This window comes from Symphalangus syndactylus, chromosome 20 (genome assembly GCF_028878055.3).
Source record: "Symphalangus syndactylus isolate Jambi chromosome 20, NHGRI_mSymSyn1-v2.1_pri, whole genome shotgun sequence".
Taxonomy (NCBI): Eukaryota; Metazoa; Chordata; class Mammalia; order Primates; family Hylobatidae; genus Symphalangus; species Symphalangus syndactylus.
The window spans coordinates 65,285,190-65,300,751 of NC_072442.2; the positions used below are offsets into that span (position 1 = coordinate 65,285,190).

A 15,562-nucleotide genomic window follows, 5' to 3' on the forward strand; every position below is an offset into this window, starting at 1 on the left:
CGGGTTCAAGTGATTCTCCTGCCTCAGCCTCCCAAGTAGCCGGGATTACAGGCATGCGCCACCACACTCGGCTAATTTTTGTATGTCTTGCCATGTTGGCCAGGCTGGTCTCGAACTCCTGGCCTTTGGTGATCTGCCCATCTCAGCCTCCCAAAGTGCTAAGATTACAGGCGTGAGCCACCGTGCCCAGCCTCCTCTTGCCTATTTCACAAAGCGTGGGCTCTTGAAAAAGGTGCACACCCACCCTCTTTTCTCCAATTAATATTAGCAGTGTCCAGGCAGTGACTCACGCCTAGAATCCCAACACTTTGGGAGGCTGAAGCAGGAGAATTGCTTGAGTCCAGGGGTTCAAGACCAGCCTGGGCAACAAAATGAGAACCCATCTCTAAAAAAAGTTAAAAATTAGCCAGGTGAAGCCAGGCGCGGTGGCTCACACCTGTAATCCCAGCACTTTGGGAGGCCGAGGCGGGTGGATCACGAGGTCAAGAGATGGAGACCATCTTGGCTAACACGGTGAAACCCCGTCTCTACTAAAAATACAAAAAATTAGCCAGGTGTGGTGGCGGGCGCCTGTGGTCCCAGCTACACAGGAGGCTGAGGCAGGAGAATGGCATGAACCTGGGAGGTGGAGGTTGCAGTGAGCCGAGATCGCGCCACTGCACTCCAGCCTGGGCAACAGAGGGAGATTCCATCTCAAAAAAAGAAAAAAAATTAGCCAGGTGTGTGTGTGCGTGCCTGCAGTCCCAGCTACTCTGGAGGCTGAAGTAGGACGATCACTTGAGCCCGGGAGGTCCAGGGTCCAGTAAGCTGTGACTGCACCACTGCACTCCAACCTGGGTGACAGAGAGAGACCCTGTCTCTAAAACAAAACAAAACAACAACATCAACAAAAAAAGAAACAGCAGCAAGCAGGAGGCCTAAGGAAGCTACTTCACTGAAACCAAAAATATAGGTTCCTGAAAATCAGTAGATGAGCCTGGCTGAGATTTCGGTGAAACTCAAGTCCTTTTTTGGTGTTTGCTCTATAATCCTTAAAACAACGGCTCCACCTGAACAGGGTTGTGGACCAGGTGGCTTCTAAGCTATCCTTCATGCTTTGGCCTGTGCTGCCTGGAGGGGACTCGGCTCGTGACTTCTGCACACACCGAGGACCGTGCCCCTACAGCCGGCCTGGTTCTTAGAACTTGCCTCTCAGGTTGGCATCAGTGAGGGCCTGGCTTGGTTTGGTGATGAGATGGAAGTTGCTCATATCCTGGCAGCTCCTGTCTGGGGTGGCTGCTCCCTGATCCCGCCGTCCATTTGAGGTCAGTAACTGAGTAGAGGCCTAACAGGTGTCCCCTCTAACTTGAGCAGTGAGCAGCAAGCCCAGGACAGTGTCCAAGAGCAGGTGGGTCTGGGAGCAGCTCGGGGCGCTCTCTCCCCAGTCCCTGACAAAAGATGGAGGAAGAGCACACTCACCATTTGGTATACTTGCTCCATACGCAATCAGCAAGCAGGAAACCGCGAAGCAGGCGCTAAAAGCCAAGCAGAAACGGAATGTTATTTACCATTATGACTTTATTCAGTGTTATTGTTTTGTTTTTGTTTTTTTTCTTTTGGTTTTCCTTGAGACGGAGTCTCGCTCTGTTGCCCAGGCTGGAGTGCAGTGACGTGATCTCAGCTCACTGCAACCTCCGCCTCCTGGGTTCAAGCATTTCTCCTGCCTCAGCCTCCCGAGTAGCTGGGATATTACAGGCGCCCACCACCACGCCTGGCTAATCTTTGTATTTTTAGTGGAGACGGGGTTTCACCATGTTGGCCAGGCTGGTCTCGAACTCCTGGCCTCAGGTGACCCACCCACCTCTGCCTCCCAAAAAGCTGGGATTACAAGTGTGAGCCACCGTGCCCAGCCCATTTTCATTTTGTATATGTATTATAAAGCACATTAAGAATGGCACAGGGGGCTGGGAGCCACTGCACTCCAGCTCCAGTTGCTTGGGCAACAAGAGCAAAACTCCATCTCAAAAGAAAAAAAAAAGAATGGCATAGGGGCCAGACACGATGGCTCACGCCTGTAATCCCAGCACTTTGGGAGGCTCAGGCGGGTATCACGAGGTGAGGATATTGAGACCATCCTGGCTAACACGGTGAAACTCCGTCTCTACTAAAAATACAAAAAATGAGCCGGGTGTGGTGGTGGGCGCCTGTAGTCCCAGCTACTCGGGAGGCTGAGGCAGGAGAATGGCGTGAACCCGGGAGGTGGAGCTTGCAGTGAGCCGAGACTGCGCCACTGCACTCCAGCCTGGGCGACAGAGGGAGACTCCATCTCAAAAAAAAAAATTAAATAAATAAATAAGTAAATATGAAAAAAATAAAAATATAAAAATTAGCTGGGTGTGGTGGGCGCCTGTAATCCCAGCTACTCGGGAGGGTGAGACAGGAGAATTGCCTGAACTGGGGAGGCAGAGGTTGCAGTGAGCCGAGATCACGCCACCGCACTCCAGCCTGGGCGACAGAGCAAGACTCTGTCTTGGAAAAAAAAAAAAAAAAAAGCACAGATATACATCATTTATAATTCCATGTGCTTATCATATTGGCGGTACGTGTTGACAATCTTTTTTCTGGTGGAGCTATAAGGTCAAACGGGCTGTGGAAACCAGTGTTTTGTTTTGTTTTTTTTTCTCATCAGATGGATACTGTGCCAGCTTCGTAACAAGGTTTGAGGGAAGCATGTCTCACATGAGAGTGAAACCCCAGTTATCGCGCTTATGAACTACAAAGCGACCGGAAACCCATATTCTTAGCGACAAGCAACTCCGGTCCCCGGGCGGCCTGGAGCCTGGAGCTTTTCTTATTTGGCACTGGAGCACGGCGAGGACCACAGCACCTGCTGATTCGGTGGCGGACGGGAGGGCCTTCAGGGAGCTCCACGGTACACCTGCTATCAGGTATGACCAGGATACCCTTCTGTGGGGAACTCAGCCCAGGGGTCCACCTGCCCACTCCCTGCCCCCTAAGGGACCCGCACTGACCTGCCCAGCAGCCTGAGCTTCCTCGGGCCATACTTGTCCATGACGATACCCAGGGGCAGGGTGATGGCACTGAGCAGAAAGGAGCCCACAGTGAAGGCCAAATTTAGCATCTCATCCTGCGCCTGGCAGCTGAGCCAGCCGTTCATCCAGCTCGCCTCCTCGTGCCCCGGCTCTGCTGTGCCGCCCACTGTGCCATTGGTGACATTCTCTGTGTGAAGAGGGAAGGAAACCCTGACCTCAGGGTCATGACAGGGTTTCCCAAAGATCAGAAGGGCAGGTGCCCATTCAGAGTCCCCCCCACTGGGAATGCCAGGGCTGGCTGGGGGCCTCTCGAGGGCTCAGGCTACCCCTGCAGCAGGCTTGGATGGCCATTTGGCCCAAGTTCCCTGGAGTGAAAACGTAGAGGTTCTTAACTTTTGTGGGGGCCACGGACCCTTTGAAGAATCCAATAAAGACCTCCCCAGAAAATGCACACCAAGGTTTATCCACAGTTTCAGGAGCTTCGCGTGTCCCTTGAAGAGCAACACAGCCCAGGCTGAGAGTCCCGTTTGAGAGCATTGCCACCCTAGAACAGCAGACCTCAGGGCCCAGCCTTGGCTGTGGGGCCCCAGGCTGGCGAGAACCTTCTCACGGCAGCTACGTCCATGGGGACAGACTGCAGCCAATATGGAGGCAGACCCCAGACCACTTGGGAAGCACAAGCACTGGTCTCACCCCAATAGCCTGGTTCTCCTCTGTCCATGTGGGGAGACTGGGGCACCTCCTTCAATGGGAAGTCCAGCTGCCTTCTCAAACATAGAACAGATGCCACCTTCTCCCCCTGATATTTTCTTTTTCTTTTTTTTTTTTTTTTTGAGACGGAGTTTCACTCTGTTGCCCAGGCTGGAGTGCAGTAGCACGATCTCAGCTCACTGCAACCTCGGCCTCCCAGGTTCAAGCAATTCTCCTGCCTCAGCCTCCCGAGGAGCTGGGATTACAGGCACCTGCCTCCGTGCCCGGCTAATTTTTGTTTTAGTAGAGACGGGGGTTTCACCATGTTGCCCAGGCTGGTCTCAAACTCCTGATCTCAGGTGATCCTCTCACCTCCGCCTCCCAAAGTGCTGGGATCACAGGCGTGAGCTGCCGCACCCCACCGATATGCACCTTTCTTATTTTCCTTGCCGGGGTCATTGTGATGCCATCCCATGGCCATGCCCAGACCTCGCTGGGTGCTGAGTCTGGTGTGTCTGCCACACCCAGCCCTTAATGGCCCCCTCCAAAGTCCACCCAGCACCAAAACAACACAAAAAGGAAGAGAAAAGTGCTGTGGCAGCTGAAGACGGGAAGGTGGAGGACGGGCTGGGAACGTGGCTGAGAAGCTCTCCTGGCCGGGACTGCTAGTTAAGAGATGCTGACTAATCCTGCAGGAAACAGGAGCCGACTTTGATTAGATGTGAGGTCACACTGGGAGAGTCAAGCAAACGCTTTTCTTCCGATAACTGCCTGCCTTCCAATTGCAGCCCTCTGGCGCCAGGGCTGTAGCGCTGAGCTTTGCAAAGGCTTGCTCGGGCCTCCCGGGGCTCCTCCAAGGTCACTGGAAAGGATGCGCACAGGTGGAATCGTGCTTCATGCCAACGTGTGGCCAAGGAGCCCCGCCGGGGCCGTGTGGATGACAAGCGTGGAACTGGAATCTGGTTTCTAGCTTCCAGTTTTTGTTCCTCCACTTTCTACCTGCATGACCTTGCTCTAGCTCAGTTCCCTTATCTATAAAATGGACATCATATAATGATAAGATCCACCTCCTAGGGTTTGGGGGAAGATCAATGAGAAAAACTCAGAAAACCTTCTAGAGCTCACCCAGGCATAGAAAGCACTTAATAACAAACAGCTATAAGTTGCTGCTGTTCTCGTGGTTATTACGATGATTGCCGCTATTGGAGGCTCCGGGTGGAATCACGGCACCAATAGCCGGCACAGAGCCGGATGCAATGGCTGCGGGGAGCACAGGCCCGTTAGCGTGTGTGGAAGCGCAAAGGCACGTCTAATCCCCCAGGGCTGTGAGCACTGAAGGGCAGGGCCTGCATTGTGGTCACTTCTGTGTCCCCAGTATCTCACCCAGGTCTTGGCCTACAATAGCTGTTTACTGAATGAATAAAAACAACAGGGCCAGGTGTGGTGGCCCACGCCTGTAATCCTAGCACTTTGGGAGGCAGAGGCGGGTGGATCGCCTGAGGTCAGGAGTTCAAGACCAGCCTGGCCAACATGGTGAAGCCCCATCTCTACTAAAAATTCAAAAATTAGCCAGGCATGGTGGCACATGCCTGTAATCCCAGCTACTCGGGAGGCTGAGGCAGGAGAATCATTGAACCCGGGGAACGGATTCAGTGAGCCAAGATCACACACCACTGCACTCTCTGTCTCAAAAACAAACAAACAAACAAACAAACAAAACAGAATCAGGCCAGGTACAGTGGCTCAGTCTGTAATCCCAGCCCTTCGGGTGGATCACCTAAGGCCAGGAGTTCGAGACTAGCCTGGCCAATAAGGTGAAACCCTGTCTCTACTAAAAATACAAAAATTAGCCGGGCGTGGTGGGCGTCTATAATCGCAGCTACTCAGGAGGCTGAGACAGGAGAATTGCTTGAACCCGGGAGGCGGAGGTTGCGGTGAGCTGAGATCACACCACTGCACTCCAGCCTGGGCAATAGAGTGAGACCCCATCTCGAAAAACAAAATAGAACAAAACAAAAAAACAATGGAACCAGATCACAATGGCCAAAAGGATCGAGAGAGGAATCAACAGAACCAAGTTGAATCTAGGGGGGATTTAAGGAGATCAGAACCACAAGTCAATCACTTGGAGCCATAGCAATACAACCTTACCAACCAGATTCCCCCTCAGCCACTTTCTCTCGGTTTTCCAAAAACAAGGTCCACCACACGGTCAGCCAAAGCACATGGCAGACGGGGTCCTCGAGCCCGTCAGGGTCGAGCTCAGAGCTTCACGTACACCGCCTCAGCCGGCGGGCCTGGGCCACTCGCCCATCCACAGTGCGGCAGCTTCTGGAAAGGAGGAGCTGCTTTGTGAGCTGGTGTTGGTTTCAAATGCCAGCTCTGCCAGCAGCAAAGGAATTGGCTCTGAAGTCGGGGAAAGAGGGTCTCTACAAAGCAACAGCCATTTCCAGGCTGACATGCAGATAGGAGCAAACCAGCAGAGGTGACAGAGAGGATGGATGGAGAGGGCACGCCAGGGCCCAGGATGGGTGACTTGTGGGGCCATGCACAGTCTGGAGCTAGTGACTGCACAGGGGCCGTGGAATGACTGAGGGCTTGGGGGGCCGTAGGTTCTACTGCTGCAAGCAGGAGCCACAGGCACGAGGAATGGAGTGGGTGAGGCAGCACTGCCTATGAGTAAAGGCACCAGGGACCTCCAGTTACCCCAGGGAGGAACCGCAGCTGGGTCTCTAAACCCATGGGTTTTCTCATCTGGAGCCAGAAGATAAAAATCCCAAGGCTAGGCCGGGCGCGGTGGCTCATGCCTGTAATCCCAGCACTTTGGGAGACTGAGGCAGGTGGACCACTTGAGGTCAGGAGTTTGAGACCACCCTGGCCAACGTGGTGAAACCCCATCTCTACTAAAAATACAAAAAAAATTTAGCCAGGTGTGGTGGCAGGTGCCTGTAACCCCAACTACTTTGGAGGCTGAGGTAGGAGAATCGCTTGAACACGGGAGGCAGAGGTTGCAGTGAGCCAACATCCCAACAGTGCACTCCAGCCCGGGCCACAGAGTGAGACTCTGTCTCCAAACAAACAAACAAACAAACAAAAGTCTTAAATTGATTAGAGATCTGGTCACCCCTTTAACCACATAGGGGAGAGGCAAGGTCAGGGTAGAGGCAAGGGTATCTGTCCTTCCCATCTTTTACCCTGGAGCGACTACACACAGGGGCAGGGACCTTGCACTTAGGCCAACAGCCTTCTCCTCTTAAACAAATCCCTGCCACCAGGCCCTCTGCCGGGCTGCCTGCCTCCAGGCCGTCCTGTCCGGCAACAGATGCGCCTGGGGCGGGGGAGGTGAGCGGCTTCTCCTTCTGCTTGTGGAGCAATTTGAGAGTCTCCCTCCTGCTGGAGGGAAGGAAGCCCTTGGTGAGCCCAGAAGCTCTGTTGACAGTAAACAGCCCACACGCACCCGCACCGTCACAGCCCCAGCAGATGCCCAAACACAGACACACCCAGGCTGTTCCTCTCCCCCTCCTCCCACCTGGGCCACCGTGGGCCAGGAGAGAGACAGATTAAGCACCCAGGAAGTGCCAAGGCGTGGGGTGGCCCTCTGCTTCCAGCCTAGAGCTTGACCCCGGGCCAGCCTGCTCTGCTCCACACCTGCACCTGTTTATTAAACAGATGCCTCCTCGGGGGCGGCCAGAAGTGACCCAGCCCAGCCCGGCCAGAGAAGGTGAACCGAGAAGACAGGCAAGAGTCAGCGTGGCCAGTGAGTGCCAAGAACAGGAACAGGGCGGCTCAGGGGGAGACCCAGGGCCAGGGAGGAGGAACACCGTCCAGCCCCGCTCGCAGAAGACGCACAAGATCTTTACAGAGGAATCAGGGAGATAAGAGGGTGCTGTGGCCCCCCAGTCTCCCCCGAGTCAAAGAGGAGCCTCCCCACACCCCGGGGAGACAAAGGGAGGGGGGCCTCCAAGATGATGCTTGAGGGGGCCAAGAAGTACCTGGCTTGAGGTCCCCTCTCAATTCCTGAGCTGCCCCCTTCCCTGACTGGTTGTTTTCTGAGTCCCCCACTCCAGGGTGCGGGCCCCTGGACAGCGCACCCATGGCCCCTGCCCGGGATCTCCTGTCTGTCAAATCCTTAGTCTATCCGGCAACAGGAAGCAGCATCTCAGTCCTCGGTCCGGCAGGGGAGATGTAGGTGAGAGGTCGGCTCAGACACAGAGCAAACAACAGGCAGGAGGGCACGGACAGGCAGAGGCTGTCCTGGGCTGACCAGGGCCTGGCCCCCGAGCAGTGGTCCCAGCAGCGGCTGCCACGTGCGCAGTGAAAGTGTGTGCCAGCTGCCACGCTCAACGGCTGTGCCCATGCCCACCCCATATTCCCCACGAGGATACTGTCAGCGTATGCCCGAGGGATGCTCAGAGCAGGCAAGTCACTTGCCGAAGGTCTCATGGGGGTCCCTGAGGAAGCTGGGCTTGACTCCAGGCTGTCAGACCCCGAAGCTCCCGCTCTTACCGCTCGGGCTGTGCCGATGCTGGCCTACCTGGGTTAGAGGCTCATATCCCAGAGAGAAAATGCTGAGAGAACAGAGCCGGGAAAAGGCTGCCCATGGCGTCGGCAACACCAGGAGGCCCTGAATATCGCTTGGTGAGCACCGGACTAAGACTGTCCCACGAGGTCCCTGAGCGCCAGCCTAAGCTGGACAGGACCTTCATGGACACCAGAAGCCAGGGGTGGCCAGCGGATGTCTGGGAGGGAAATGAGGTCACGAACCAAGAAGGAGGGAGGCTGGGGCAGTGGGAAGAGCCAAAGCCGCCAGCTCTTCTCTGAGACGCATCCTGAGGCTGCCGGCCCCAGCCTTTAAACCTTCTTACCCGTTGCTATGGAATTTTTAAAATTGCAAATAAACTGGGGGAAAAGTTTAAAAGTCACATTTACAGCAATAAAACTGAAAGGCTGGATTTAAGAAAGCTATCCGGCCGGGCGCGGTGGCTCACACCTGTAATCCCAGCACTTTGGGAGGCCAAGGCTGGTGGATCACCTGAGGTCAGGAGTTGGAGACCAGCCTGGCCAACATGGTGAAACCCTGTCTCTACTAAAAATACACAAAAATTAGCCGGGTGTGGTGGTGGGCACCTGTAATCCCAGCTATTTGGGAGGCTGAGGCAGGAGAATCACTTTAACCCAGGAGATGGAGGTTGCGGTGAGCTGAGATCATGCCATTGCACTCCAGCCTGGGCAACAGACTGAGACTCCATCTCAAAAAAAAATAAAATAAAAAACAAATACAAATACAAAAAATTAGCCGGGTATGGTGGCAGGTGCTTATAATCCCAGCTACTTGGGAGGCTGAGGCAGGAGAATCGCTTTAACCCGAGAGGCAGAGGTTGCAGTGAGCCGAGACTGCGCCACTGCACTCCAGCCTGGGCGACAAGAGTGAAACTCCGTCCCCGCCTCCCCGTCCCCCAAGAAAAAAGAGGTCCTCGAGGCAGCAGAGAAGTCTCCTGTCCACACCTGCAGCTTCACTCAGCCCGTGGGGATCAAGCCTGGCCCCGCTTCCCCAAGGTGGGCGGCAGCCCCTCTGCCCTTGCAGTGACCTCTGTGCCAGGGTGAACTCGCAGCGACCTCTGTGCCAGGGTGAGAAGCTCCCTGCCACCACCACAGGCAGAGCAACTGCAGCGGTCAAGAGCACACAACCGGGGTCGGCCTTCATGCCCATGGTCAGACCGTGAGTGACTTCCTCGGGCAGAGGCCATGATGGCTTCTGGTTTCTATGCCACCCAAACATACCAGCATGTGGCAAGCCCTCAGCAATTCACACGCGCCTCTAACAGGGGAATTGGATCGTCGCCCTCCTCTGCCTCCCTGGCTTCCTCCTGCCTTGGGAAAAAAATTCAGTTTCCCTGAATGGCCTCCCAGTCCCTGCAGGCCCGGCCCCTTCCCACTTCTCTCCTCTCCTCCAGGGTGTACCCTCCTCTCCTGAATCACCCCTCCTCAACTTCCAGGCTTCCGCCTGAACCCCAGAGAGGCCCTCCCACCCAGTAGCAGCCACATCTCCACTGCCGTTCTGGCTCCTGGCACCCTGCTTTCTTGGGGGCCTGACCACCCCCTGGAATTATACAGGTTACACAGGTATGTGTGTGATGACTTGTTTGCTCTGCACCCAGCACGGCACCTTCGTCAATGTTTACTGAATGTTTAGGTTACAAGAAAGAGGGGATTAACGATCCACATGTATGCCTGGAGCAGTGGGTCACGCCTATAATCCCAGCAACGTGGGAGCCCGAGGTGGGTGGATCGACTGAGCCCAGGAGTTCAAGACCAGCCTGGGCAACATGGTGAAACCCCTATCTCTACGAAACATTTAAAAATTAACTGGGTATGGTGGCTCACACCTGTAGTCCCAGCACTTTGGGAGGCTGAGGCCGGCAGATCACTTGAGCCCAAGAGTTTTGAGACCAGCCTGAGCAACACGATGAAACCTTTATCTCTACAAAAAATTTGACCGGGTACGGTGGCTCACACCTGTAATCCCACGGCTTTGGGAGGCCAAGGCGGGTGGATCACCTGAGGTGAGGAGTTCGAGACTAGCCTGACCAATACGGTAAAACCACATCTCTACTAAAAAATACAAAAATTAGCCAGGCGTGGTGGCAGTCACCTGTAGTCCCAGCTACTTGGGAGGCTGAGACAGGAGAATTGCTTGGACCTGGGAGGCAGAGGTTGCAGTGAGCCAAGATTGTGCCACTGCACTCCAGCCTGGTGACAGAGTGAGACTCCATCTCAAACAAAACAAAACAAAAAAAGTTGAAAAACTAACCAGGGGGTCGGATGCAGTGGCTCATGCCTGTAATCCTAGCACTTTGGGAAGCCGAGGCGGGCAGATCACGAGGTCAGGAGATCGAGACTACGGTGAAACCCTGTCTTTACTAAAAATACAAAAAATTAGCTGGGTGCAGTGGCGGGTGCCTGTAGTCCCAGCTACTCGGGAGGCTGAGGCAAGAGAATGGTGTGAACCCGGGAGGCGGAGCTTGCAGTGAGCCGAGATCACACCACTGCACTCCAGCTTGGGCGACAGAGCAAGACTCTGTCTCAACAACAACAACAACAACAAAAACTAACCAGGGCCAGGCACGGTGGCTCACACCTGTAATCCCAGCACTTTGGGAGGCAGAGGAGAGCAGATCACCTGAGGTCAGGAGTTCGAGACCAGCCTGGCCAATATGGCGAAACCCCATCTCTACTAAAAATACAAAAATTAGCCGGGCATGGTGGTGGGCGCCTGTAATCCCCAAAACAAAAACAAAACACTAACTGGGTATGATGGCTCATGCTTGTAGGCCCAGCACTTTGGGAGGCTGAGGCAGGAGGATCGCTTGAGCCCAGGAGTTTGAGAACATCCTAGGCAACATGGCGAGACCCTGTCTCTACAAAAAATACAAAAATTAGTTGAGTATGGTGGCGCACACTTGTAGTCCCAGCTACTCAGGAGGCTGAGGTGGGAGGATTGCTTGAGCCCAGGAGTCAAGGCTGTGGTGAGCTGTGATTGCAACACTACATTCCAGCCTGGGCAACAGAGCGAGACCCTGTCTCAAATGAAAAAAGAAAACATTCACAGTTAGCCGCAGCCCCCCAGGCTGACCCTGCCCTGTTGAAGTGGGGGCCACTGGACAACAGAGAAAATGAAGAAAGAGCTCAGGCGTGGACGGTCACATTGCCATTCCAGAGGCCAAGAGGATACAGCTCTGGGAAGCCCCGTGCTTCTTGGGCTGAGAACCCAATTGGTCTCCTGCCCTCACCAGGGGGACGAGGGAGGCATCCAGCAGCCAACACCTGGAGGATGTTGTGCAAAACCCGTTGCCAGCTTCCCGCACCCAGGTCCCCAAACCCAGCCTGCCATGTCTCCCAGCAGGCAAGGAAGGACAAACTGAGGGGCAGCCGAGAAATGAGCTGTTTCCTTCCTTCTGCCACCTCACCCGACTGGAACCCAATACCACGTCTGTGGCCAGATTCTGGCTGGAGTCCTAAGAAAGAGTTCTAAGAATCTTTCAACAGGTTCAGGCAAATTTTCTTTAGAAAACAAACAAACTAAAGCATCGTCCTAGAGCGACACGAAGCTGACAAATTTGCATCTCAATCAGCTGGACACTGCTCAGCCTTTCACAAGTCTAATTCGATAAATTCAAAAATGGCCTAACTGCTTCCCTGCAATTCAGCCATGCACCAAGTTTGAAAATGTTAGACTGAAGCAGAAACGTTCACCCTAACTTCGCCAGGCACTCCCAGACGAGCCAAGTGCGGGGATTTCTGGCCTAAAAGAAAACTGGTTATGCAGACTCCAAGAATCAAGGAGCAGTGTGTCCAGAGAGATAAGCTGTGTGGAATCAGCAGCCTTCCCGCCCAGGACGTGGGCCCAGCATGTTTGCCAGATAATCAGAAAAACCAAAATTGGAGGCAGGAACAAAAGTACGGGAAAAAAAGTTGATGTTCAACCCACAATCCTGACCCTTCACCTTCACTTCGGTTTAGAGGAGCTACCTGTCAAGTCTGCCCAGGGCTTAAAACACCAACTCAGCACCGCGTTGGCACAATCTCTGGGACTCCTCCCACTTAGACAGAGGAAGAAGCTGAGGTTGAGGCAGGAATGAAGGGACCAGACCCAATTCTGCCAAAACCATACAATCAATTAAATCCGTGGACAATCTATTAAAAAAAAAAAAAAAAAGTCCTAGAATCTGACCTTCCGACACCATGGTGGGTAAAAAAAAAAAACAACAAAAAACAAAAAAAAAACCTGCCCACAACAGTTCTCTGGTCTGGGTGAGACATTAAAAGCTTTCTCTGTGGATGATGACTTTTTTTTCTGCTTTTTTTCTTTCTTTTTTTTTTTTTTTTTTTAAACCCTGTGTCCAGCTTGAAAGAGCCCATCAGGGAGGCGAGCAGGAAGGGTCACGATCTCTAAGGGAGGAGAGAGGAAAGAAGAGGAAGCAGCAAACACTCCAACCTGTGCCTTTCGGGGACAGGCATTAATCTCCTAACAACTCTTGGCCAAAGCAGAAAGCTTGTTCAGGGAACAAGGTCTGACTCTTCCCAACTCCCAAGATTTCTTGCTGATGTGGGGAAAGGCCTGCCAAGAACCCTTAGGCTATTAGGAAATATTTTTGAGTGGCTAAAGGCTAAAGGTTAGTTATAAATCATATACTTTCTAGCCTCTCCCCGCGGCCTCTGCATTCGCCTGCTTTCTCCTGCCCTGAACCTCTCCAGCTAAGCCTCCCTCCCTAGAGACTGGGACACACAGGAATCTCCAGGGCAGATCAGAGAAGGGAAACAGGGAAGCTTCCACAAAGGATTACACCCAGCATGAGCTGGTCCAAAGCTTTCTCTTCCTGCAAAGAGCTCTAGAAAGAAAAGGCCTGCTGCTGGGGATTCAGGAAGTCAAACCTGGGCTACCTCCATCTAAGGGCACTCTAGCACTGGCGAGAGAGATTATGTGAGCTCAGCTATTATGCAGTTACCGTTGGGATCAAGGAGAAGGCAGAGGGAAACATTTCCTGTCAAGGTTGCCTAAGAAGGAGGGTAGGAGGCTAGAGGCTGGGGGCTGCTGTGGCCCTCCTGTGGGGCTGAAACTACTGCCCTGTAGTAATCAGGATCCTCCAACAGGGTGTGAAAGTGTGAAGGTGAGTGTGTGTTGGGTGGTGCAGATGTCATGTAGAGAAGCATCCTCAGCCTGCCTTCAGCAATTCCAGTGACGAGGCAAAGAGCAGAGAACAAGCCTAACATCATTTCCATAAATGCTCCCTTCTTCTCTTCCCCCTTCATGCCCATGAGGTTGGAAAGCCACGGAGATGTCCTCAGGGCCCGTGGGGGAAATGTCCTTTGGAGAATAATAAGGCAGCAAAAATAGACGAGAAATTGTGTCCAGCAAGCACTTGGGAGCCTCCACAACGGCCTGAGGAACGTCTAGATTCTAGATGAGCCCTCCCTGGGGTGGAGGAGGCAAGGCCACTTCCTCTCTTGCTGCACCCCAGCCCCTAAATCTGGAGTTCCTCTTTCTCACAAGCAGACAGCAACATGTTTACTACCAGCCAAGCTATGTTCCAGGGCTGGGAGGAGAGGAGAGGAGTCCAGCAATGTTCGTAGCGGGTGGAAGGAACACCCTGGACAGCAGGTGGGGTTCTGGGTGGATTGCAGGCCCAGGCTCTGTGGCCTTGCGCAAGACAGATCGCTCTGAGCCTCCATGTCTTCGTCCACAAAACAGGGGCAATGACGAGTACCCGGCAGGGCTGGGTGAGGATCAGATGGGCCTTTTGATACCCGAGAGGCACTGGGCAATGCGGTGCTGTGGCTCGCTAGGTCTTCGCCCCCATCCCGCCCCCTCCCAAAGCCCTGGCTCCAGGAGCCCCCGGCAGCCCCAGGCGCCTGTCTCACCTGGCTGGGTACACAGGTAGGAGTAAAAGCCCTCCGACTTGAGCATGATGAGCAGCGAGCCCCAGCCCAGGAGGACTGCCGAGAAGAGGAGGTTCTCCAGCACGGCCGTGCAGGCCATCCACCAGCGGCGCCGACGGGCAGTGGCCAGGGTGGGCGCCATGGTGCGGCGCGGCGCGGCTCCGGCTCTGGCTCTGCACCACCTGCGCACAGACCTCGGCGTCAGCGGCCGGTCCTGCCCAGCCCCTGCGGCCGCCCCTAGCTGCCCGCTGCCGCAGGGCTCGGGACTGTCACCCCTCCCCGGCCGCGGTGGCCGGTGCGCGCAGCGGAGGCGGCGAACCCCAGCCCTGCCCGGACCTGGGCCACCCCCACCCCGCGGCCGGCTCGTACCGCTACCCTCCGCTACGACAGAGCCGCCCCGGCCAGGCAGGGAGACGTCTCCCGCAGCTCACTCCGAGGTAAACTGAGGCATGGAGGCAAGAAGGGGCTAACGCATGCTCAGGGCCGTGGAACTAGTCCTGGCCTGCAGCAGGACTGACATCGCCTGGGGCCAGCATGGAACGCAGCGTCAGGTGGGCAGGGGCAGATCCGAGGGCTGCCTCTCCCAGGGACCCTGACAGGTGCCCTCCCCCCCGCGCCCGAGACCCTTCCCCAGAATTGGTTTCTTCAACCACAAGATCAGCGCCCAGAGCTACGGAACGGCCCGCCCCGGCGCGCTCATTGGCCGGATGGCGCAGGAACTGCCGCGCCATTGGCCGCCGTCTAGGTCGCTAGGCGCTGCGGCCACGCGAACCCGGCGTGGGAGACGAGGAGCCGGTTCAAACCGGCGGCGCGAGCCAGCCGCGCGACCCCCATCTCGGGCGTTTCCCCGGCAACTCGTCCATTTCCATGGCCTCGGACCCCCGCGCCTCCATCCCCAGCCCGCATCTGTTCGTCATCTCTTACTTGGCGGCCCCTCATCACTCCATCTCTCTCCTCTTATTCCCACGTTTTCTCCCTACGCCCCTTCGGCGGCCGCTTCTGCCCCCGCGCCCTCGCCCCGGCTGCCATCCCCGGCTCCAGCTCACCCGGCTCCTCCGGCGTGTGTCGGGCCCGCCCGGCGCCTTTTCTGCCCTCTTTTATTCCAGCCCTTTTATTCCGACCCCAAGAAGAAAACACTGCCGCCCGCTGATTGGCTGAGCGGGGCTGGAAACAGGCGTCGACCAATCAGCAGCCAGCCCCCCGCCCGCCCCGCCGCGAGCAGAAGCCGGTTCCGGCCGGACTCGGAGACAAACAAGAGAGATGGGGGGCGGGAGGGGCCTGGGCGCTGCGGGCCGGGCCTCCGCTCTGCAGTCTTCAACCCGAGTCACAGCGCAGCCGGGAACCCCCGGCGACATCGCCCCGCGGCCTCTCCAGCGGCCTGACCCTGCCAGGCTGGGGCTCCG

The 15,562-nt window shown here is 55.4% G+C and overlaps 1 protein-coding gene and 1 non-coding gene across 3 annotated transcripts in view; both read right to left on the reverse strand.

The window, feature by feature from the left end:
• Window positions 1-14,763, reverse strand: part of LOC134735285 (TBC1 domain family member 3G-like) — a 35,826-nt gene extending 21,063 nt beyond the window's left edge. For both annotated transcript variants that reach the window (XM_063629664.1, XM_063629663.1), the window contains exons 1-4: window positions 14,529-14,763; window positions 14,142-14,341; window positions 3,012-3,219; window positions 1,459-1,514 (exon numbers count right to left, since the gene is read on the reverse strand). In XM_063629664.1, coding sequence (XP_063485734.1) covers window positions 1,459-1,514; window positions 3,012-3,219; window positions 14,142-14,301 — 424 coding nt within the window. In that variant the 5' untranslated portion in view covers window positions 14,302-14,341; window positions 14,529-14,763. The remainder of the gene's footprint in view (window positions 1-1,458; window positions 1,515-3,011; window positions 3,220-14,141; window positions 14,342-14,528) is intronic.
• Window positions 2,663-2,764, reverse strand: LOC134735388 (small nucleolar RNA U13). The gene has a single exon (XR_010118434.1). It is a non-coding gene; the product is annotated as a small nucleolar RNA U13 (small nucleolar RNA).
• Window positions 14,764-15,562: the final 799 nt, after the last annotated feature.